Source organism: Pholcus phalangioides, unplaced genomic scaffold (assembly GCF_987345545.1).
Source record: "Pholcus phalangioides strain wild (caught in Gottingen) unplaced genomic scaffold, Ppha-v1.0 ptg000003l_1, whole genome shotgun sequence".
Taxonomy (NCBI): domain Eukaryota; kingdom Metazoa; phylum Arthropoda; class Arachnida; order Araneae; family Pholcidae; genus Pholcus; species Pholcus phalangioides.
In genome coordinates, this window is record NW_028301596.1 from 7642954 (window position 1) to 7669552 (window position 26599).

General features: G+C 41.2%; 1 protein-coding gene across 2 annotated transcripts in view; it reads left to right on the forward strand.

The window, feature by feature from the left end:
• LOC149087984 (lachesin-like) overlaps positions 1 to 26599 on the forward strand; it is a 294258-nt gene that overhangs the window by 118461 nt on the left and 149198 nt on the right. For both annotated transcript variants that reach the window (XM_089243370.1, XM_089243378.1), the window contains exon 2: positions 16410 to 16466. In XM_089243370.1, coding sequence (XP_089099496.1) covers positions 16410 to 16466 — 57 coding nt within the window. The remainder of the gene's footprint in view (positions 1 to 16409; positions 16467 to 26599) is intronic.

The window sequence follows — 26599 nt, forward strand, 5'->3', positions numbered from 1 at the left end:
AAACGTAAATTACTCAATAAAAACGCGTATATTTAATTACCTCTGAGAAATGTGCAAATGTACTTACACAAGAAAAATGTCTAAATTACTCAAGAAAAATGCGTAAATTTAATTACTCAAGAAGTATCGAAATTTAATTATTCAAGAAAATGTGAAAATAAATATGGAAATAAAAGTTCGAGAAAATATGTGAATAAATGTTCAAAAAAATGTGTCAACGAATGTTCCAGCACATCTATAAATAAATATTCGATAAAATGTATGAATTCAAATGATTTAGAAAAATAAACAATTTGGACTTATTTTATATATATATCTATTCTATAATATAAAATCACAAACAAACTCGAAAAGGGCCTGTTGCTAAGCAACCGAGTGACGGAAGTGGGTGAAATTTTTGAGTGACGGAAACTCTGTTACGGAAGTGGGTTCGATTGATATATCGATATTCACATTCATATATCGTACATTCATATTCATATATCGATATGATATCATATATCGATATTGGGTCGATATTCACATATCGGGACCCATTTGACCCATCGGGACCATGTTATGTGCATGTACCAAGAGGCTCCTACATCCTACAGCAGAGCCCTTAGGCTGGAATTTAGATTTCGAGCCCCCAAACCAGGTTTTCAGGGGCCCCTCTGTGATTAATTTATAGTGTGAAAAATCAAAAAGTGATAAGAATCGTTGTGGCCCCTGTCAGCCCTTCCTTTGTGGGGGGGGGGGTCCATGCCGAGAGGTATATATATGTATAATATACACACACAACAGCAGTGCTCCCAACACAGGGTCGGGGTACCCGGGGAAGATTTCACGTATAAGTAAAAAGTTTTCATTTCCAGGGGCCCTTGATGGATCTCATTGTTTTCTTGCTGCTTTAACGTTGAAAAATTTCGATAGCGGAAGCAAAAGATATATCCAGTCTGGGGCCCCACCAAAAGTATGCGAATTGGTGTTCCGGGTAATTGGTTGGGGGGTCCTGGATTTTATTCGTTGGTAAAACGAATACAAATGAAAATTTTTCATGGCACTCGCTCCGGGGGATGACCGACAAGCTTCCAAGTCGGGGGCCCTATGTTTGCAGGTTTCATTTTGGGGGCCCTGGATTTTATTCGTTGGTAAAACGAATACAAATGAAAATTTTTCATGGCACTCGCTCCGGGGGATGACCGACAAGCTTCCAAGTCGGGGGCCCTATGTTTACAGGTTTCATTTTGGGGGCCCTGGATGAATCTCATTCTTTTCTGTTGTAGAATTTGCAACAGCCGAAGCCCGAGATAAAGCCAGTCTGGGGCCCCACCAAAAGTATGCGAATTGGTGTCCCGGGTAATTGGTTGGGGGGTCCTGGATTTTATTCGTTGGTAAAACGAATACAAATGAAAATTTTTCATGGCACTCGCTCCGGGGGATGACCGACAAGCTTCCAAGTCGGGGGCCCTATGTTTGCAGGTTTCATTTTGGGGGCCCTGGATTTTATTCGTTGGTAAAACGAATACAAATGAAAATTTTTCATGGCACTCGCTCCGGGGGATGACCGACAAGCTTCCAAGTCGGGGGCCCTATGTTTACAGGTTTCATTTTGGGGGCCCTGGATGAATCTCATTCTTTTCTGTTGTAGAATTTGCAACAGCCGAAGCCCGAGATAAAGCCAGTCTGGGGCCCCACCAAAAGTATGCGAATTGGTGTCCCGAGTAATTGGTTGGGGGCCCTGGATTTTATTCGTTGGTAAAACGAATACAAATGGAAATTTTTCATGGCACTCGCTCCGGGGGATGACCGACAAGCTTCCAAGTCGAGGGCCCCATGTTTACAGGTTTCATTTTGGGGGCCCTGGATTTTATTCGTTGGTAAAACGAATACAAATGAAAATTTTTCATGGCACTCGCTCCGGGGGATGACCGACAAGCTTCCAAGTCGGGGGCCCTATGTTTACAGGTTTCATTTTGGGGGCCCTGGATTTTATTCGTTGGTAAAACGAATACAAATGGAAATTTTTCATGGCACTCGCTCCGGGGGATGACCGACAAGCTTCCAAGTCGGGGGCCCCATGTTTACAGGTTTCATTTTGGGGCCCTGGATTTTATTCGTTGGTAAAACGAATACAAATGAAAATTTTTCATGGCACTCGCTCCGGGGGATGACCGACAAGCTTCCAAGTCGGGGGCCCTATGTTTGCAGGTTTCATTTTGGGGGCCCTGGATTTTATTCGTTGGTAAAACGAATACAAATGAAAATTTTTCATGGCACTCGCTCCGGGGGATGACCGACAAGCTTCCAAGTCGGGGGCCCTATGTTTACAGGTTTCATTTTGGGGGCCCTGGATGAATCTCATTCTTTTCTGTTGTAGAATTTGCAACAGCCGAAGCCCGAGATAAAGCCAGTCTGGGGCCCCACCAAAAGTATGCGAATTGGTGTCCCGGGTAATTGGTTGGGGGCCCTGGATTTTATTCGTTGGTAAAACGAATACAAATGGAAATTTTTCATGGCACTCGCTCCGGGGGATGACCGACAAGCTTCCAAGTCGGGGGCCCCATGTTTACAGGTTTCATTTTGGGGGCCCTGGATTTTATTCGTTGGTAAAACGAATACAAATGAAAATTTTTCATGGCACTCGCTCCGGGGGATGACCGACAAGCTTCCAAGTCGGGGGCCCTATGTTTGCAGGTTTCATTTTGGGGGCCCTGGATTTTATTCGTTGGTAAAACGAATACAAATGAAAATTTTTCATGGCACTCGCTCCGGGGGATGACCGACAAGCTTCCAAGTCGGGGGCCCTATGTTTACAGGTTTCATTTTGGGGGCCCTGGATGAATCTCATTCTTTTCTGTTGTAGAATTTGCAACAGCCGAAGCCCGAGATAAAGCCAGTCTGGGGCCCCACCAAAAGTATGCGAATTGGTGTCCCGGGTAATTGGTTGGGGGGTCCTGGATTTTATTCGTTGGTAAAACGAATACAAATGAAAATTTTTCATGGCACTCGCTCCGGGGGATGACCGACAAGCTTCCAAGTCGGGGGCCCTATGTTTGCAGGTTTCATTTTGGGGGCCCTGGATTTTATTCGTTGGTAAAACGAATACAAATGAAAATTTTTCATGGCACTCGCTCCGGGGGATGACCGACAAGCTTCCAAGTCGGGGGCCCTATGTTTACAGGTTTCATTTTGGGGGCCCTGGATGAATCTCATTCTTTTCTGTTGTAGAATTTGCAACAGCCGAAGCCCGAGATAAAGCCAGTCTGGGGCCCCACCAAAAGTATGCGAATTGGTGTCCCGAGTAATTGGTTGGGGGCCCTGGATTTTATTCGTTGGTAAAACGAATACAAATGGAAATTTTTCATGGCACTCGCTCCGGGGGATGACCGACAAGCTTCCAAGTCGAGGGCCCCATGTTTACAGGTTTCATTTTGGGGGCCCTGGATTTTATTCGTTGGTAAAACGAATACAAATGAAAATTTTTCATGGCACTCGCTCCGGGGGATGACCGACAAGCTTCCAAGTCGGGGGCCCTATGTTTACAGGTTTCATTTTGGGGGCCCTGGATTTTATTCGTTGGTAAAACGAATACAAATGGAAATTTTTCATGGCACTCGCTCCGGGGGATGACCGACAAGCTTCCAAGTCGGGGGCCCCATGTTTACAGGTTTCATTTTGGGGCCCTGGATTTTATTCGTTGGTAAAACGAATACAAATGAAAATTTTTCATGGCACTCGCTCCGGGGGATGACCGACAAGCTTCCAAGTCGGGGGCCCTATGTTTGCAGGTTTCATTTTGGGGGCCCTGGATTTTATTCGTTGGTAAAACGAATACAAATGAAAATTTTTCATGGCACTCGCTCCGGGGGATGACCGACAAGCTTCCAAGTCGGGGGCCCTATGTTTACAGGTTTCATTTTGGGGGCCCTGGATGAATCTCATTCTTTTCTGTTGTAGAATTTGCAACAGCCGAAGCCCGAGATAAAGCCAGTCTGGGGCCCCACCAAAAGTATGCGAATTGGTGTCCCGGGTAATTGGTTGGGGGCCCTGGATTTTATTCGTTGGTAAAACGAATACAAATGGAAATTTTTCATGGCACTCGCTCCGGGGGATGACCGACAAGCTTCCAAGTCGGGGGCCCCATGTTTACAGGTTTCATTTTGGGGGCCCTGGATTTTATTCGTTGGTAAAACGAATACAAATGAAAATTTTTCATGGCACTCGCTCCGGGGGATGACCGACAAGCATCCAAGTCGGGGGCCCTATGTTTGCAGGTTTCATTTTGGGGGCCCTGGATTTTATTCGTTGGTAAAACGAATACAAATGAAAATTTTTCATGGCACTCGCTCCGGGGGATGACCGACAAGCTTCCAAGTCGGGGGCCCTATGTTTACAGGTTTCATTTTGGGGGCCCTTAATGAATCTCATTCTTTTCTGTTGTAGAATTTGCAACAGCCGAAGCCCGAGATAAAGCCAGTCTGGGGCCCCACCAAAAGTATGCGAATTGGTGTCCCGGGTAATTGGTTGGGGGCCCTGGATTTTATTCGTTGGTAAAACGAATACAAATGGAAATTTTTCATGGCACTCGCTCTGGGGGAAGACCGACAAGCTTCTAAGTCGGGGGCCCTATGTTTACAGGTTTCATTTTGGGGGGCCTTGGATTTTATTCGTTGGTAAAACGAATACAAATGAAAATTTTTCATGGCACTCGCTCCGGGGGATGACCGACAAGCTTCCAAGTCGGGGGCCCTATGTTTACAGGTTTCATTTTGGGGGCCCTGGATGAATCTCATTCTTTTCTGTTGTAGAATTTGCAACAGCCGAAGCCCGAGATAAAGCCAGTCTGGGGCCCCACCAAAAGTATGCGAATTGGTGTCCCGAGTAATTGGTTGGGGGCCCTGGATTTTATTCGTTGGTAAAACGAATACAAATGGAAATTTTTCATGGCACTCGCTCCGGGGGATGACCGACAAGCTTCCAAGTCGAGGGCCCCATGTTTACAGGTTTCATTTTGGGGGCCCTGGATTTTATTCGTTGGTAAAACGAATACAAATGAAAATTTTTCATGGCACTCGCTCCGGGGGATGACCGACAAGCTTCCAAGTCGGGGGCCCTATGTTTACAGGTTTCATTTTGGGGGCCCTGGATGAATCTCATTCTTTTCTGTTGTAGAATTTGCAACAGCCGAAGCCCGAGATAAAGCCAGTCTGGGGCCCCACCAAAAGTATGCGAATTGGTGTCCCGGGTAATTGGTTGGGGGCCCTGGATTTTATTCGTTGGTAAAACGAATACAAATGGAAATTTTTCATGGCACTCGCTCCGGGGGATGACCGACAAGCTTCCAAGTCGGGGGCCCTATGTTTACAGGTTTCATTTTGGGGGCCCTGGATTTTATTCGTTGGTAAAATGAATACAAATGAAAATTTTTCATGGCACTCGCTCCGGGGGATGACCGACAAGCTTCCAAGTCGGGGCCCATGTTTACAGGTTTTATTTTGGGGGCCCTGGATGAATCTCATTCTTTTCTGTTGTAGAATTTGCCACAGCCGAAACCCGAGATATAGCCAGTCTGGGGCCCCACTAAAAATCTGCGTATTGTGTCCCCGCTACTGGATGTGAGGCCCTGGATTTTATTCGTTGTAAAATTGATAAAAATGAAAAATTCTCACAGGGGGGTGTCCGACAAGCTTGCAGGTCAGGGCTTCATGGAAATGTTGGCAGGTTGTAATTCGGTGCCCCTGAATGTATCTCATTGATTTTTGTGGTTTAACATTGTAAAATTTGCAACACATCGGTAGCCCAAGATATATCCAGTGTGGGGCCCCACTGAAATTCAGCGAATTGAATCTGGGGACCCCCATGGGGAAGTTTTCTGGGGATACTTGATGAATCTCATTTGTTTTTTGTTGCTTTATTATTATTTTCATTAAAATTCGCTTCTTCAGTAGGCTGGTGCTTTCACACGTCCCTTTCCCCTTTTCCATAGCACGCTGATGAAGTGGGACGAAATAAACAAGATATGTCCGGGAGAGAAGTGGGGGGGGGGTTGGCCGCCAAAGGCGGCAGGGGGGCAGAGCCCCCCCTAGTATATATATATATATATATACATACATACATACATATATATATACAGTATATATATATATATGTATATATATATAAATCATAAATTTAAATACTCAAGACAAATGCATAATCTACTGAAGAAAAAAGTGTTAGCTATTCGAGGAAACTGTGCAAAATTTAATTACTAAAAAATGCGTAAATTTGTTTCTGGAAAGTTTTATAAAGTTCGCAAAAGTCGAAATCAATCCCGAGCATTCAAAAGAGAAGATCAAAACTTTTAACATCTTTATATAAAAACGATTTTGCACTACACAACGCCCTAAATCGATGCATTAAAAATAATAACTATACTAAACCATAACAATAAAATTTCCAATAACAATATACACACACACATCATCCTTATACACTAGGTACTCCAAAAAGCATTAATTCAATTACTTTTTCAACCATAAAAAAAAATAATAAAAAAAATCGGAAATCGAACATATATACGGAAAAAGCAAATTATCCTCGCATACGCATTTCCCTTATTACGTATGAGTTTGCGCACGGAGCCAAATGATTCGATCCTCCCAAAGATATACATCTCCTTTTGTTCGTGATACAAACAAGGAAACAATGCATAGAGTGCATCCGAGACAAGCATATAAAGCTCATACAGAAAAAAAAAAACCCCCAAAAAACCACGAAATAAAAACTCTACTAGAGAGAGTGAGATTGAGTGCATATATATATACGAAGTTCTTACTCGAGACGTGGCACTGTCCATTTATTTCTCAATTCATGGTCCATTTCTGGTCATCACGATATATCGCGTGACGACAAACAACGAACGTCCAGCCACATCCCCTGCTCAAAATCTCTTCTAACCTCCACTATACCATTTTCGCGGATATATATATACGCTTTTAACTACGCCAACCGACCAGTGGAGTAACCTAGACTTGATGACGTGCTACGTCATCATGCCATCATTGTAGTTTTAGAAGCACACTCATGTATGTGTATACATCATGATGATATACTAGCTTGCAAAAAATACGTATATGTATATACGAGCAAAAATAAAAGACTAAAAATAACATAAAAAACCGCAGGAAACGAAAGAAAAAAGTACATTTCCTAAAAAAACCAAAAGAAAAAATGGGGGTAAATTATAAGGGAATGCTACTCTATATACCCTGGAAACCTGTAATTCATTGGAAATTCGTGTAAAACCCCAGTTCTGTGTTACATTTGTAGAAACACCATTATTACAAGGGTTTGTTTCCGTGGTTTCAGTGCTGACGCCATTTCCATTCTTGGGACTTTTATTCTCTAGACACTCTGCCCAATTCTTTATTTTTGCTTCCGCAAATACTTCTGCGATGAATAAATATAGATTTTTTTTCTCTCTGTATATATCGATATTTTTGCTGTGTATATATTTGATCAGTCTTCATTATTGATTTAGTCTCTTTCTGAAATTACGCGATTTTAATCTTCAGTGATGGTCATATAAATGTATATATATACAGTCGAATCCCGTTATAACAAACTCTAAGAGACCGAAGAAATCATTTTAACGGGATCTCGTTATAGAGGAATTTACAATTTTTAACAAGCGCAAAAAAAACATCGTTGTAGCAGAATTTGATTCTGGGGGGAAAAAATGCTTATATTTACGTGCTACACTATCTACCAATAAGTATTTGGACACCTATGCAAATGACGATATCTGCGATCCTGAGATACGTCACGCCCTCCGTCGTGTAGGAAACAACATCAGCATTAGTCGCATGCAAGATGCCGCGCAGTTCGGAGCTCTCTGATTTCGAGAAAGGTATAATTATCGGGTATCACAAAAATGGCCGATCCTTAAGGGACACATCTAGCGAGCTGAAGTACCCAAAATCGACAGTGGCCTATGTGATTAAGAAGTGGAAGGTGAGCTGTGATTGTCGGAATTTGCCCCGAGTCGTGGGAGATAGAGACCGACGGGTGCTGTCCAGAGAAATTCGGAAGAACCGCACCCAACCGATGGCCCTCATCCGCGAGGAGTTTCAACAGGCATCCGAGAGTATTGTTTCAATGAATACCATCCGTAAGGAAGCACATCTGATTGGTTTTCATGGTCGTGCTGCTGCCCATAAGCCTTTGATCACAAAGTCCAACCGCGTTGCTCGGTTAATGTGGTGCAAAGCACATCGAAATGGGACCGTAGGTCAGTGGAAACGGGTTCTTTGGAGCGACGAATCAAGGTTCACCCTCTACCGTTCGGATGGCAGGGTCTGGGTCTGCCTGGAGAACGTCTCCTGCCAGAATGCATTGTGCCAACAGTCAAGTTCGGCGGAGATGGAATTATGGTCTGGGGGTGTTTCTCCTGGTATGGAGTGGGACCCTTGGTCCCCATTCATGGTAAGCTCAACGCCGATGCCTACTGCACTATTTTGGATGACAATGTGCTTCCTACGTTGTGGCAGTTTTACGGGGTGGACCCCTGTTACTTCCAGGACGACAATGCCAGCTGTCATACTGCGAGGTTAACCAAGGCTTGGTATGGTGCCAATGGGGTTCATCGAATGGACCGGCCTGCTCAGAGCCCAGACCTGAACCCTATCGAGAACCTCTGGGACGAGTTGGATCGCCGAATTAAGGGGTGCCCTACCCGTCCAAAATCGGTGAAGGAACTGACATGTCTTCTCCAAGCCGAGTGGAAGAAAATACCACTAGCCGTCACACAAGGACTTGTGGAAAGTATGCCCCTGAGGGTTCACGCTGTAATTGCCTCTCGAGGAGGCTCAACAAACTATTGATTTTGAATAAAGTTAGTTTTTCTTTTCTATCACAGGTGTCCAAATACTTATTTGTAGATAGTGTATTATAGATAATAAAAAGAATGAAGTTGAATTTTAAAAATAACTCAAAGCTACTCAAATCAACTAAGCATTGGAGTTTTTTTGCATAAGTTTTACTTAATTAACATTTTCCAGGCAAATAATCCGTAATTATTATTTTTTTGCACGAGTATTGCGTTGAAGCTAAGGAAACAACAAATTCCACTAAAAAGCAGGGGTTCTCAACCGGTGCTCCGTGTGCACCTTCCAGGGGCTCCACGCAGACTCGAGGAAAATAATATAAATCAGTAAATTTGATAGATAAATAAATAAAAGAGGCCTACAAGATTTCTGCCATAAAAATTATGTACAAAAAAAGACTCCTCGAGTCAAACAGGACCCGGGCATATAAATTATATACTGGATAGGGCTCCGCGAGTCAAAAAAAATTGAGAACCGCTACTCTAAAGTATACGCACGCTCAAACAAATTATCTAAAAGGTTCTCTTGATCTGATAAATATCGTTTTAGAGGTCCAAACTGGCTAAGGCTTCAGATGCTGTAGGTAGCAAAGCATACACTAGTGCAGCGGTTCTCAACATTTTTTGACTCGCGGAGCCCTTTCTAATATATAATTTCTCAGTATATTTCGGGCCGAAAAAATATCATTTCAACTTTATCTGTACTAACTAAACCAGACGTGCACCTCGTCCATATTCCTCTGCGGAACTTCTAACGAATCGGTACATGTTGGAACGTATGTGTGTATGTATAGTGAACCTTCCGTGAAGTTTGTTTCTGTTTAATGCTTGTTAAATGTGATGCTGCCATCTGCACATTCAAATTTTTAAACTGTGAGTTTTTTTTCTCAACTTATTAGTGAGTGAAGTGAAATGAATGAATAGTTATAGCGTTGTAAGCATGTTGCTCATTGCGGCGAGACTTTTTAACGGGGGAGATCAGCTCGCATTCGCACCTCGAATTTGGGAACCGTAGAAAACCAACTTCAGCCGACCACCGCTGCGGCTAACTGCTGCATAACCATACATATACCTCGTACAGATTAATCTGTAGAATTATTAACGAATTAACACATATGCAGAGAAAGATATCCTCTCCCCCATTTTGTCAATAGAATATACACGGAAAACTGGCCGTATGAAGAGATATCGATGTTTTTTAGGAAAGGAAAATTCATGTCTTTCCTCATGGGAACTCTAGAGGCAGAAACGAATTTTCCTTCCCTAAAAACATCAATATCTCTTCATGCAACTAGTTTTCCGTATATATTGAATTAACAAGTGGAAGAGGACATCTTTCTCTACATATGCGTTGCCATCTAGTGGCCTTGATGTCATCTGCGAGCTATTGGCCGCATGCTACCACCGTCCATCTCACCATTATGCACATATATATACGCTCCAAGGAGGAAATATTCTATTTCATTTCCTAGTGTGGGGATAGCCGGATAATTCTCGTCCGGTGCACAAGAAACCGAGGTTCGACTCCCCGTGAGGGCAGAGATTAATTTTTCTTTAATGAAAAACATTGATATCTCTTCAAACAGCCAGTTTATACCATAGGCGGAGATAGACTTGGAAGTCTGAGGGGCATTGCCATTATTGCTGGGGGGGCCACGAAGATGATCTCAATTCATAAACTGAAGAGCCAAAAAAACTGGTACAGGCATGCGTATGCAAATAAAGAAATATGGAACCAATCAGAGTACGGCGCTGCCGTCGGCAACGCCTATGTAACACAACAAGTGTCTGGCATAGTTGTTAGATCGGTTACTGCTGCTACAATGGCAGGTTATCGAGATTTAAGTGAGTTTGAACGTTATAGTCGGTGTTATAGTCGGCGCACGAGAGATGGGACATAGCATCTCCGAGGTAGCGATGAAATTTGGATTTTCACGTACGACCATTTCACGAGTGTACCGTGAATATCGGTAATCCGGTAAAAAATTAAATCTACGACATCGCTGCGGCCGGAAAAAGATCATGCAAGAACAGGGCTGACGAGAATCTTTAAACGTGACAGACGTGCAACCCTTCCGCAAATTGCTGCAGATTTCAATGTTGGGCCATCAACAAGTGCCAGCGTGCGAACCATTCAACGAAACATCATCGATATGGGCTTTCGGAGCCGAAGGCCCACTCGTGTACCCTTGATGACTGCCCGACACAAAGCTTTACGCCTCGCCTGGGCCCGACAACACCGACATTGTACTGTTGAGGACTGGAAACACGTTGCCTGGTCTGACGAGTCTCGGTTCCAATTGCTTCGAGCTGATGGGCGTGTACGGGTATGGAGATCACCTCATGAATCCATGGACCCTACATGTCAACAGGGGACTATTCAAGCTGGTGGAGACTCTGTGATGGTATGGGGCGTGCGCAGTTGGCGTGATATGGGACCCCTGATACGTCTAGATACGACTCTGACAGGTGACAGGTACGTGAGCATCCTGTCTGATCACCTGCACCCATTCATGTCCATTGTGCATTCCGACGGACTTGGTCAATTTCAGCAGGACAATGCGGCTCCCCACACGTCCAGAATTGCTACAAAGTGGCTCCAGGAACACTCTTCTGACTTTAGACACTTCCGCTGGCCACCTAAATCCCCAGACATGAACATTATTGAACATATCTGGGATGCCTTGCAACGTGCTGTTCAGAAGAGATCTCCACCCCCTCTTACTCCTACGGATTTATGGACAGCCCTGCAGGATTCATGGTGTCAATTACCTCCAGCACTACTTCAGACATTAGTCGAGTCCATGCCAAGTCGTGTTGCGGCATTTCTGCGGGCTCGCGGAGGCCCTACACGATATTAGGCAGATGTACCAGTTTTTCTGGCTCTTAAGTGTATATACATATATACATTAGATCAGTCGACTCCACCTTTGACGCTGCCCCCCCCCCTTCGCATCTCCGCCCATGGTTTATACTAATACAAGGACACAACAGGCAAAATGCTCGAGTTGGCTGAAAAATGAAATAAAAGATGCCCGTTGAAAAACATACCTTAAGAAAAAGATATCATGCATTTCTAATATACACAGCAATCCAACTAAAAGTGCAATTATAAAATTTGAAAACTATGTACACAGGGTGAATCCTTCCTACTCTGCCAAACGAAACGGGGTGATAGACGAGCCCAAGTAGAACTATGAGTGAAGTGTAAAGATTGAAGATATTACTGTTTTAGGACTGTTGGTCTCTGTGGCAAGGCCGGAAAGGGTCTGTGAGATGCGAGTCTCGCACCTGCAGCTATCGCCTTAATTGTTATACGTGTGTGTGTGTGTGTGGGGGGGGGGGGCTCTTACTTCTCTCGTGCTTTTTTGTTGGGTTTTGTCGTTGATGCGATGGGGGAATGGGTTGAGTCTCTACTCCTGATGGGGTCCTCTGGGCCTCCGTGGGAGGTTTGATTTCTTTCCTATATGCCCCCTATGCGTTAGAGTTTCCCGTAGGAATGTTAGAAGTGTGTGTGGTTCTGAAGTGACTGAAAACTGAGAATTAGCATAATATTCAGCTCAATGTCGCGGTAAAACCAAATCTAATGCATTTAATGCATAATAACGAGTATTAAAAATTTTTGGCATATTAATTAGTTAATTATTCGGACAAATTATAGATGATCTATGCACAGCTTGAGCTTTTCATTTCCAAAGAGGCTTACGTATAAGCTGCTGAGAAATGTCCGTTTGCGGATTGTCGTTAACTTCGACGTCGTCGTTCAAGAGAAATCAGTCAACGCTACTTATATATTACGGCTGTATAGGCTGGGCCCGGTGACTGGGAATTGAAAGGCACCACCACGTTCGCCCTCGTGTCCAAGGGAAAGGGCTGGGAAACTCTCTCTCTCTCTCTCTCTCTCTCTCTCTCTCTCTCAGCAACCCTTCCATTCACTAAAGCATGGAAGTTCATTCCATCGAACAGAACTGTTAATCACGTCCAATCAGCCCGGAATTGAACTGCTGGAATTCGGCGATAGTACTAGTACCACCTATGCAGCACTCCAGTCGGTCGAATTAAGTTCGAATGACTCCGGTCCCATATATACAGACACACACACATACACATATACACACGAGCGTACAACCCCTTACAAACTACGTCATTGCAACGGCGTAGACAGAACAGAGAGAGAGAGAGAGATTTCGTAGTTCTGGAATTCATCAGAGGCTATTTGTCACCCGACCTGTTTGCAATCTGACGCTTTCTACTAGCTGTGAGGCCGATATAATTGTATCATTAATCTAACGTACAAGAAGCGAGAGTGTGTGTGTAGGAATAAGCCTAGAGACTTCTCCACGAGCTCTCTCTAATCTACGTAATCTCTATCTTCTAGTACGTTGCAGGAATCCCTCATAAGTCAATAATGTCGGAATGGGATAGCCGCTAGATATGAAACGCACACTTGGTCAGAATGAAAGTGTTACAATACATATATCATTCATACGTGTAGGGTATGGTGTTACGTATGATATCAATCGGTGATTGCCAACGTGCTTGCGACACTTCCATCATCATCACTATCAGCAGCAGTGATGTTTCGATTTCCTGGGGAAACTTTAAAATTTTTATCAATATAGGGTGTAGAAGAAGTCCATTTATGCACCTTTTTTGTATACTAAATAAACAAATTTGCAGTGATATTTGAACTCAAACATGGTTAAAAATTAAAGAACAGTAAAGGTTGTAAGACTTAATGTAACAGTAGACTAATGTATAGGCCCTATATTTATGATTTGATTTAAAGAGTGGGGGGGTGATTATTCAATTCCACCCTTTCCGCATTTTATTGGTGAACCGTTGATCCTAGAGGCACACTTCCGATTGGAAAAATTAACTGAATATAACGTGTGTGTAGAGCTAAGATACGCCACCAACACAAATAAAAAACTTCCACGTTTCTAAGTGCAGTATTCACTGAGATATTTAAATAAAAAAAATAGAAAAGTTGTGATTAAACAGCATAAATAAGGGAAAGTGCGTTGTCGATTAGTTTATGCTATCCCCCCCCCCTCCACATTCCATCCGGTTTTTGAATTCGAATACCTCAGCGAATATTGCATTTACAAAAGTGGAATTTTTGAGTTCAGGAGACATAAAACAACTCTATATCCGGGTTTTTGAGGACAGGATGCCCGTGTAAAAAGCTATTTTATTTATTTTAATAACTGGACGGCCTCTTGCAGTGTAAATGGCATGTCCGAGTTATTTGGATAATTTTTCTAATCGGAAGTATGTCTCTAGGATCAGTGGTTGGCCAGTATGATGCGGCAACGTTGATTAAGTAGTTGCTCTTTCTACTACTAGTACTTAACCGTACATGCACCTCGTACACATTGCTCTACGGAATTTCTAACGAATCGGCACATGCCGGAATGTGTGTTCTGAGCGTACGTGTGGCCCTAACGTATTTATGTTGTCGAGCTGCGCTTGTTTTTTATTCATGCTGCCATCTTGCTTCCGTTTTCTGAAGTAAAGATGGAAATGCTTGAATTTGCATGTTTTGTCAACGCCCTGGATACTAGGGCACAAAGTGCAGAAAACAAATTCAAAAATTAGGAAGATTCTTCGTAGTTTCAATTCCTTAAAATCTCTCTAAATTCTCAGATCTGCCCGTTCTTCAATGAGCAATATCTCGGCCATTATCATAGACGTATGGAAGTTTTGATATATATAGAAATGTCTTTCGATGCCGGTTGTTGGAAGGCAAGCGTGCCCGTATGAGCGACATCTGAGGTTAACGAAACAATATATATATATACAGTCAAACCTCGTTAATGAGTCACTCTTGGGAGCGCAAAAATATGACTTGGCAAGCGGAGTGACTCATTAAGCGGAGTAAGCCATAGCTGTGCCAATTCCTGCCTGACGATAATTGGGACTTCCAAAAAATGACCCGGTAAGCGAAGTGACGTGTTAACCGGGTGACGCACTAACGAGGTTTGACTGTATATATATATATCCATGTTTTAAAGTTCAATATTCGCGGAGATATTTGAATTCAGAAATCGCTAAAAATGAAGAAGATATCCGCATTAAGTAACGGACAAGCTCATGTTACGCTTCATACGGTTCTTTCCATCATTTTCAGTGAATTTCGAATTGAAATATCTCCACCAATATTGCACTTTAAAGCATGGAATGCTTTTTGTTGGTCTCTGGAGAGACAGGACTGACAGACAACTGCATGATTTCGTTTTTTGAAGGCGGGTATCCGTATAAAAACTTGTTTTTCTAATATTTTCATAACTATACAATCCCTTGCAGCATGAATGACGTATCTAAGGACTACACGATATTTGAATGTTTTTTCTAATTGGAAGAATTCGTCTAGGATCAACGTTTGGCGTGTTATTCCAGGATTTTGGGAATTTATTTTTCACTCTCTCACTGTATTTAATGTGATTCCAAAATTGATATTCGGCATAAACGACTACAAACAATTTTGCAACCTTAATAAATTTTATCTAAATAACGTAGGAAGTATATATCAACAGAGAATGTTACATAAGTGTTTGAAATTTCAAATTATAAACTCGTAATTTAATGATAATTCCATTTATTTTTAAATTCATGAAATTTTGATCATTCATTTTAATATAATTATATTTCTAAATACAATTTACATTTAATATGACATCACGTTAAATGTCATTTCTGTATATTATAATGTTTTTTATTTTTTCTTCAACATTTATGTAAGAATTCACTCTTAATTATTTTACGCTACTTTTGAACAATATTATATAAAATATTTATAAATTTATTCCCTTTTGTTTCACTTTGAAAATTTGAAGTTTCCCAATTTTATACATTTTCAATTATCTTAAATTTCTAGTTATGTTTGCATTTTATCTCCCTGATCAGATTTATTTCTTTTATAAAAGAGGCGTCAATTAGTGTTATCGATTTCCATGTCATTGTATTGCTTTTAAACATTCATCGACTCGACAGAATGGCTTGAATTATTTTAAGAAGTAACATCATAGATGTGTAAAAAGGTTACTTATAACTGACTTTTATCAACATTAATACATCAGCGTCACCTAACATACAATAGAAGTCACCCATCCTAATAAAGAGGGATTCTTTGGATAAATAATGTCATAATCAATTATTTTCAGTCATGGACGTAATTGATTACGTGTTCAGATAGAGTTAACTAATATCATTTACATCGTGAAAAAAAAATTATTATCATTATAACCTAACTTTCTAATCCAAATGAAATTTCTTCACCTAAAACGACCCAAAAAGGTCAAAAAAGAAAAACGGAGCATCGATCAAGTCATTTACGGTGAAATGTCTCATTAATTAATGTAGGGCTCATAAAAAGTTAATTAAATGGCTTTTATGATGAAAAAAAAATGAAATTATGTTTTAGGTTTTAAGTTATATTCCGCCAGGTTCGCTGATTATGAATCTTGTTCATTTTTTGATATTTCATTAGACTAATGTGTTTTTCATTTAGTGAAATTTTCATTAAATTTTGAGTTTCTTTTTTTTTTTCGATTTTCAGATGAAATTGCTGATGGCTCTTATTTGATAGACGAGATACCAGAAGAAGATAGGAGAAGTAAGATTAATACTATTTTTTAATCAAAATTTTTAAAATTTGTAGAAGTTTCTTCAAATTTAACTATTTCAAATTTTATGATTTTTTTTTTTTCAACAAAAAAATGTTTGGAACATCTTACTCAGTTTCAGTTGCATACATCTATTTTGGATTTCTTTTTCCAGCCTAAACACGAAAAAGGTTTACCGTTGCCGTGAAATATGAAATGAAGCACCGATTTTCGCCGTATCTTCTCCATCTTGGGGGCCTTTAGGCCTTTGAATTAAAAGTTTCTACTATGCTTATTATAGATAATTAAATAAGCATAGGGTTTACCTACTTACCTAATTCACGCGTATTCAGTCTCTCTTGCTTGCATTATTAATTTTAGAAAAGAGATGTCGCCACCATCGGTACTTGGATATATATATATATTATTTATATATAGTGCTAGGTACTTCACTTCAATCCATGACCCGTGGACCCCATATGGCCCTGCAAGCTTTCCACACTGACCAGCGAACCAAAAGGCTTACATGGTTACAGAATTTTTAGACAAGATGACGAAATATTTTCCAGAATTGTTGCAATTCATTAAAAGCAATGAAGAATAATTTCATAGTTTCAGGGGAAATAATTTCATAGTTTCAGAGGAAATAATTTCATAGTTTCAGAGGAAATAATTTCATAGTTTCAGAGGAAATAATTTCAGAATTGATGAGAAATAATTTCAGAATTAATGAGAAATAATTTCAGAGATTATGTGAAATAATTTCAGAGATTATGTGAAATAATTTCAGAGATTATGAGAAATAATTTCAGAATTAATGAGAAATAATTTCAGAGATTATGTGAAATAATTTCAGAGATTATGAGAAATAATCTAAGAATTATTGAGAAAATAGTTCCAGAACTTCTGTTAACTAATTTCAGAACATGAGAAATAATTTTAGAATTGGTGAAAAAAAAATTATTCCGCATTTCATGAAAATTCATTCAGGGAAAAAATTTCCAGAATTATTGATAGAAATATTTTCAGAATGAATGAAAGTTCATATTTAATGAAATATTATTTCAGAAAATTGGAGCGAAATTCATATTTAATGAAAAACATTTCCTCAAAATTAATAAAAGTTCATATTCAATGAAAAAATGAATTAATAAAAATCAAATTTTCCAATAAAAACTATGTGTATATATAATTATTTTTATAGTTTTCTCTCATGGAGATAATCCAGTATAGCTGCTATATCTAGCCATGTTTTGGTGGTGAAAAAAAAATGGATTTGGCGCCTGCAGGACCTTTTCGCATCCGAACTTTGGCCAGGGATCTCGAGTCACTTCGTGAATTGACCGGCCAAATCCCCAATCATTTCCGAAATTCGGACTTTGGCCAAAACTCTCGGCCACTTCGCGAACAAGTCACACCTCGTTCTAGCTTTGGCAGTAACATACATACATATACAGGGTGATTCAGAAAAGATGGGAAAAACTCTCAAGTGCACACCAACATAAACGATTGTCATCTCAAGAATGCACGGTCTAACGTAAAATGCAAACGCACTTGTGCGGTGTGCACTTGCACTTGTGCATACGGTTTCTTTTTCTTCCCCAGGTTACATTCCACGCATGGCGTTCTTTTTCTCCCGATAAATTTCAACAGGAATGACGTTTTAACGTTAGCGGAGCGGCCGTTTCGAAACGATCTAGAGCGTTTGCGTTTCACGTTAGACCATGCATTCTTTGATGACAATAGTTTGCATTGATGAGTACTATCACCTCTTTTTCCATCTTTTCTGAAACGCCCTATACAATAAGAAATCTGGAATTGCGTTTGTGTAATCTACATCAATCTTATTGATTTTCAGTAATCACACCGAAATAAGATATAATTCACGGCCGTCACCTCCATTTCGTTCAAGCCTGCCGATAGGCGATGAAACAGCTTTAAGACCAGGCTCTGTCTCTTAGGGGATATAAGCCAGTAAAAATTACTCCCCACACCGGGAATCCAACCCGGACCTCCTGGGTGAGAGCCAGGTATCCTAACCATGTGGGACCGATGAAACAGCTGACGCTTGTCTTCTTGAACGTAACTTGTGCTTTTTTTTATTATATATCCGTACAACCTGTCTTATTGGCTCATAAGACAGGCGAGTCCGTCGAGCGTGAATGTCATCTACTTGTTGCTACAACTCGCATCTTCTTGTGGAGTAGACGTTGATTATACGGACCAACTTCTGTAGACGTCAAAAGTCCAGAAGGATGTCTGGTATTCTTATCTTCCAAGCCAGCATTCTGGACTCGAACAGTTGTCCAAAGTGAAAGTCTTCCTTCTGGGGGCACGTGATAAACTAGATGCACAACAGCATAGATTTATTGACTTCCTGAATGATAATGTTACCCCTGGATATAACACGATAACCAAGCTACAACCATATTTTTCTTGATCCGCAATCGAAATATCGTTATATATTCCACGCCGCTTAATGCGATCACAGCGGGAGTAGGGGGTTTCCGATAACAATAACCGAATTATAACTATATCGGAAAATCCTGTTTGCAAGTAAGGTGACCATATATCCCATTTGGGCAAATGGGACATGATAAATGGGTATTGTTAAAACATGACATCTCTGTTTTTCTTCCTACATAATTGATCGCAAAATTTTCAATCGTTCTGTTTTTTTTTCTACCTCAAGCTAAAATCCCGAAACTTCCTGCAGGATCGCACATCATCGAGGACCCCGAAATGAGTCAACTTCTCCATGAAGATACCTAGCATGGAGCCCTATTGCACTTCCCAGCCCGTGAGAGGGCTACGAAAAAATTTTTCATCTCAATTCATTTTACCAACGAATAAAATCCAAGATTCTCCAACCAATGGGACGGGAGCCAATACGCAGTTTTTTGGTGGGCCCCCGTACGTAGAGTTATAGTGAACCTCCGCTGTAGCAAATTTTTTGATGTCACAGCAACAAAAACCAATCAGATTCATCAAGGATCCCTCCCCTCTCCCGAATGAAACCTGTCAATTTCTTCAAGGGGGGTTTGAAACTCTAAAACGGTCACATACTCCCTTTGAAGGTCCCGAAAAAGAGGTTCATTTGTATTCATTTTAAAAAACGAATGAAATCCAAGGCCTTTCTATCCAGTAGCCGGGATCCAACACGCAGGGTTTTAGACAGGCCCTACACTGGATTTGTCTCGGTACTCCACTATTGCAAATTTTTCAATATTAAAGCAATAGAAAAACAATGAGATTCACCGGGGGTCCCCAGAAACGAAACATGTCAACTTCCCCATGTCCGTCTCCAGCCTGGAGCCCTATTGCACTCCCCCATTAGAGCCACGAAAAATTTTCATTTCTATTAATTTATCTGCGAATAAAATCCGAGGGACCCCAGCCAATGAGCGGGGAGCCAATAGGCAGTTCTTTGGCGTAGAGTAGTTCATTTTCTCAGGTAGGCCTCCGTGCGTGGATTTATAGTGGACTTCCGCTTTTGCTAATTATTTTTACAGCAACGAAAAAAATAACAATGAAATTCATCAACCTCCGAAATAAAATTTGTCAACTTCACCATGCCGGGGGGGGGGGAGGACAATGTGGAGCCCTGTCGGACTTCACTCTTTGAGGCACACGAAAAAAAACTTTATTTATATTTCTTTTATCAACGAATAACATCCAGGACCAACACATCCTGGGCAGCAGGAAAGCCGGTTCCCCGATGGGCTGGTGGGATCCCAGACAGATTTATTGTGGACTCCTATCTGTTGCCACTTCCGATACATTCAAGCTGCTCCCCTCCACAAGGTGGACACACTAGCATGGATCTCAATGAGATTTATCCCGAGTCTTTCAGCTGAAACCTTGTCGGACTTCCATAAGAGCCATGAACAAAATTAAAATTTTTCGAATGAATAATACACGGGGCCCCGAACACGGAACTAATTCAATACAGCTACTATATATAGCCATGTATCACACAATAGCGACAAAAAAAAATGGATTTTGCGCCTACATAACCGTCTTACGTCAGTACATCGAAATTTGGCCCGGGATCTCCGGCCACCTCGTGAATCTTCCAGCCAAAACTGAGGCCAAAATTCGGCCGGTTCGGGGTTTTGCAATAACATATACATATTGTTCCGGATAATGTCCCTCACAAGCATTAGAGATGGCAAAGCACGAAGTAATCTCACGGACAACGCGAATTAATTTCATAGAACAGAAGCTATGTACACACAAGCAGTGGTTTTAAAAAGACGACCTACAAATAAGGTCTGGTTTGGTGGCACTTATATACGGGCGAGAAAAGCTTCAAGAGAGTTCTTCCCTATCCTCCTGACATCCAATCCCTTTCTTTGGCGATATGACATCGTCAACTCAGCACTGTCGCCAGATTTTCCAAGTTTGTCGTCATTTTGGCGAGATTTACATATTGATACATTAATGGTTATTTACAAGCGAAAAATGACTTGATGCATGATAAATAATGATTATTTATATCCTACATACTGTATATATGGTTTCGGTACATACCCATAACTTAGCCCCGATGGGTCAAACGGTTTCTGATAATATTCAAGAGTTCAAATAAAAACTTGATCCTAAATCGTAACCGATTTCCGTTGCATAGAACGCTGCACTTTTCGTGTCTGTGATTTTTATATTATAGAGTAAATAGGTAAATTAAATCAAATAAAAGTCCTCAAAGGACTTTATGCAAAATTCACGAGGCCTCAAATCATTCATGATATTTCTAAAAAATTATTTCATCGATGACTGATTACTAATTATTATTTGAAAAAAATAAAGTAAAAAAATATATATTAAGCACTAAAATAACATAATATTACATTTTATAATCATTTACGTATATTTCATGAGTCTTTCCGTGAAGAAAAGCAATTTTCCCTCATACTCATGTTCTAATATATGATAATTAGTACAAATGTTTAAATAAATTCAATTAATAACGTAAAATTATAGTACATAAACATACTCAAAAAATTAATAACTTATGTTGAGTATTTTTCTGAGAGTTTATTTCTCCATATTTCCAAATAAATTCAATTCAGTACATTTAGTAATTTTGTCCATTAAGACACTGCACAAAAAGACGCAATATTAAATTATCTTTTTAATTCTCATATCAAAATATATCCTCATCATAAATAATATTTTCAATGCAGTCTCACGAGCTTTCGTCATAAAAAACACCAAAATTTATGTGTGTGTGCGTTTAATTTGTGCTCATTCAGTAATAATTTACTTATTCGATGTCTCCATGGACTTCCGAATATATCTCAAAATTAAATGTCCTTTAGAAAGTAAATAAACTTATGTATTGTTGATTAAAATATAAAATATGGATGAATAACCTAATGAAATCAGATGAAGCAAGAGAAAATAATGTTTATTATTTAATTCTGTGTGGTTAATATATATGTATTATTTTTTTATTATTATCAGCAAAATTTGTTTTTCTCATTTATCTTACATCAAATCAACGATTAATTTGTGGGCGGGCAGAGTGTGGAAAAGAAAGAGACGACGACGAGAGAGAAACGAAACACATGTCTAGTCAGACGAACGACATTTTATACAAGCAAAAAAGAAATAACTATACTACAGCAGCGGTGAAGTGAAGGGAAAAAGAAAGTCCCCAAAAGAGGGAAACGCTGCGTATATGGGGAAAGAACATGAATACATACACACAGTAAAAGGGGGAAAATGATATTATTCCAACACCCCCACTTCATTTTAGCCCGTAAATAAACATAACATTTCTTAATTTTACAATATCAAGTGCTTTTGTAAATCCGTCGGCTGGGTTGACTTTAGAGTCTATATGTTGAATGTCCAGATGACCTTCACTGATCTTCTCGCGAACAAAATGATGCCTGATGTCGATGTGTTTCACGCGACTGGACACAACATGATTACCGGCGAGTGATATGGCACTTGCGCTGTCACAGTACAAAGTCATGCGTTTGCTGACACAACCCTGCAATTCGGTCTTGAGTTGCTGTAGCCAGAGAAGTTCTTGAACGGCTGAGCTTATTGCCATGTACTCAGCTTCTGCTGTGGAAAGAGCGACCGTTTGTTGTTTCTTCGAATTCCAGCTGACGGCTCCGGCGGCATTGCAGAAGACATAGCCCGTAGTTGACTTCCTGTCATCTTTATCTCCAGCCCAGTTGGAGTCGGTGTAACCAATCAACTCCCCTTCGTTTTTCTGGAACACGAGCTTCTTGGTGAGAGTTCCCTTCAGATAGCGCATGATACGCTTCACGGCAGACCAATGAGCTTGACCAGGGTCGTTGGCGAATCTGCTCACCACTCCTACGGCGTAGCTGATGTCTGGACGAGTTCCTTGTGAAGCATATAGTAAGGATCCTACTGCTTCTCTGTATGGAACCTTTTTCATCTGGCTGCGATCTTTTTCATTCTTCGGCGACATGTCTCTAGTGAGATCTTGATCGGAGGCTATAGGTGTATTGACCGGCTTGCTTTCTTCCATAGAAAATCGTTTCAAGACGTCTTCGATGTATCTCTGTTGGTCCAGAGTTATCACTCCGTTTTTGCGATCTCTGATTATCCTTATTCCGAGTATATAGTGGGCTTCACCTAGATCTTTCATCTGGAACGCCTGTTTCAGCTCCCTTGTGATTCTGTTCTTTTCGTTTTTGTCATTGGAAAGAATAAGAAGATCGTCGACATAAACGGCTACGATGATGATTTTCCCGTTGTAGTTCTCAAAAAATATGCACGGATCTGCTTTTGACCTTTTTAAACCTGACTGCAACAATGCCTGACTTAAGTTGTCATACCATAGTCTACTGGCTTGTTTTAACCCATAAATGGCTTTCTTCAGTCGACAGTGTCGTTTTGGAAAATGTTCCGTGTCTGGAAGTTCCATATATATCTCTTCTCCAAGTTCCGGATGGAGAAATGCTGTGACCACATCCATCTGATCTATGTCCAGATCATGCTGAGCTGCTAGAGAGATCAGGAATCTAATGGAGCTGTGCTTCACTGTTGGCGAAAACGTTTCTTCATAGTCCAGACCATATTTCTGTGAACATCCCTTGGCAACGAGACGAACTTTGTATTTTTCTATGTCACCATTGGCCTTTCTCTTTGTTTTGAAAGTCCAACGACTTTTGATAGGTTTTCTTCCTGCTGGAAGATCACAAAGTTCCCACGAATTGTTATGAAGATGAGCTTTTACTTCAATATCTAAAGCCTCTCGCCATCTCTCTGCTTCGGGGCTGGCCATAGCTTCCTCTAATGTTTCTGGATCTTCACCACGACACAAACTGGCTTGATGCACAATGAAGCCGTCGTTGAAGTGCCTTCTGTCAGGAATACGACTGCAGGTTGGAAGTTCCTCATCATCGCTGTCTTCATCCGTCAATTTCTCGGAGAAATTCCCCATGCGATGGTCGTCACCTGCTCTCATCACTTCGAATCTCTTGGGCGGGATGCCTTTAGTTGACCTTTGTGAAACACGAATTCGGGATCCGTCACCTCTGGGATTGTCCTCTGATGTGTTTCTGGATCGCTCCTCCTGAGTTTTTATTTCCACGGAGCCAGTAAGTTCGGTTTCTTGAACATCATCTTTACTCGCGTCGAAGTTGTCGCTTACTTGATGTTCTACACAGAACCTGACATCTCGACTGATTACGACCTTTTTCGATGATTGGTTGTAGCAGCGATAGGCTTTCGACTCCTCGTCGTACCCAAGGAAAATCATTTGTACCCCTGTGTTATCGAGTTTTTGACGCCTCTCTGTTGGTACATGAACGAAACACTTCGATCCAAAGACTTGTAGGTTCTTGATGGTAGGCTTCCTGTTCGTCCACAGTTCGTAAGGAGTTTTCTCCTTTACTCGAGTTAGAACTCGATTCAAAATGTAGTTGGCAGTCATCACAGCTTCACCCCAAAAGTTCTTCGGTAAGCCTGCATCGATCAGCATGCAACGTGCCATCTCGACCAAAGTCGTGTTCCTCCTTTCCGCTACCCCATTCTGCTGTGGAGAATAAGCCGCAGTTAGCTGTGTTTGCACACCTTTATCAGCTAAGAATTTCCTCAAGTTTCGGTTTAGGTATTCACCTCCTCGATCGGATCGAATCACCTTTACTTTTCGACCGAATTCATTTTCAACAAGATTCAGGTACCGTTTAAGAGCATCGGATACGTCCGATTTTTGTGCCAACAAATGTACTTGAGTGTACCTCGAATAATCGTCGATGAACGTGACAACATACCGCTTTCCACTTGGTGTGATCGTTTGCATCGGGCCGCACACATCGGTATGAATTAGATCTATCGGTGCGCTCGACTCACTCGTGGATTTCTTGGGAAGTGGTAGTCTCGAAAGTTTCCCTTTCATGCACGTATCGCAGGACATGTTGATACCACAGTCAATGAGTTTCAAATCATGAACAAGTCCTTCAGCATGCATCTTCTTGATGGTTTCTACATCTCTATGACCCATTTTTCGATGCCATGTGTGTACGCAATTTTCTTTATGTCCAGTCACTGTATTTACTTTATGTAACTGACAAACCCGTAATCTGTACAGATTTCCGACAGAGTCAGCAATACCGATCTGCTTTCCATCTTTATGAATTTCACAATAATCACTATGAAAGTTCACGGAAGCATGATGCAAAGTTAGCTGACGAACGGATATTAGATTACTGACAACATCGGGAGCATACAACACATTCGAAAGTAACACTTTTGTCACCGAACCGTCTAAATTTTTCAATAGCATATTCCCGGAACCTATGCCTAGCACATGAACTGTTTCGCCGTTTGCGACTTCAATATTATCTTTATATGAGTTATCTAACGACGTGAAAAAATTGATATCGTTACTCACGTGGCGCGTGGCACCAGAATCCACAATCCAGTTTTCCGACCGTATGCCTAGTGACAGCAAGGTATCCTTTTGCTGAGCGGCGCTCACTTTATTTTCACTTGAGCTCCTGGACGTTTTCTCCGGATGATTCCTTTTCCACTCTGCGTATTTTCTGCATCTGTTCTTGACGTGGCCGGGCTTCTTGCAAAAATAGCACTTTATGGAGTTTTTCCTCTCGATGTGGCTTGATCCGAGTTTCATCATTCTTTCGGTGAGGATACTGCCTGGATCCGCGTGTTGCTGCCTTCTTTCGTATTCGGCGATGACCTTTTGCTGGACAACAGCGAACGTCAACTCGGTTTCGGCACGTGTTTCCAATGCGGTGATCATCGGGTCGAAGCTCCTTGGCAGGCTGCTGAGTAGCATGGCGGTACTCCATTTATCCGATAAGGATTCCTCGCCGAGGTCCCTCAGCTTCAGAAAAAGTTCTTGCATGCGGACGACGTGCTCGGGAACATTTCCGCCTTCTTCTAGTTTCAGGGAACAGATTGTCCTCATCAGGTGAACCTTGTTGGTGAGGGTGCTCTTCTCGTGATACTCCTTCAGGGCGATCCACATGTCCTTCGCGGATTTACTATCACGGATGTGAATGAGCTGATCATCTTCGACAGTTAGTCCAATGTACGCTTGTGCTTGGCTGTCGGCTTCCTCCCATAGATCGAGGGTCCTTCGATTCGCTTCACCTGGATCCGGCCTGTCGTTCTCGATGACTTTCTTGAAAAGTTTCTCTTTCATTAGCAGAAGTTTAACCTTATATTTCCAGTTCGAATAGTTGTGATTGTTCAGCTTGACAATATTGTCCTTGATGCTGGCCATTATCGTTGCGAAGGTTCCTGATGCACACGATAAAAACGAATGGAAACTAAACTTCTAACGAGATACGACTACTGCGTATCGGCGCGCGGGAAAAAAAAAAAATTGAAAACGCTACCGTCTCCAAAGATACGTCTCTGGGTGATGCTCTGGGCCCATAACCTGTGGGCGGGCAGAGTGTGGAAAAGAAAGAGACGACGACGAGAGAGAAACGAAACACATGTCTAGTCAGACGAACGACATTTTATACAAGCAAAAAAGAAATAACTATACTACAGCAGCGGTGAAGTGAAGGGAAAAAGAAAGTCCCCAAAAGAGGGAAACGCTGCGTATATGGGGAAAGAACATGAATACATACACACAGTAAAAGGGGGAAAATGATATTATTCCAACATAATTAAGTTCTCG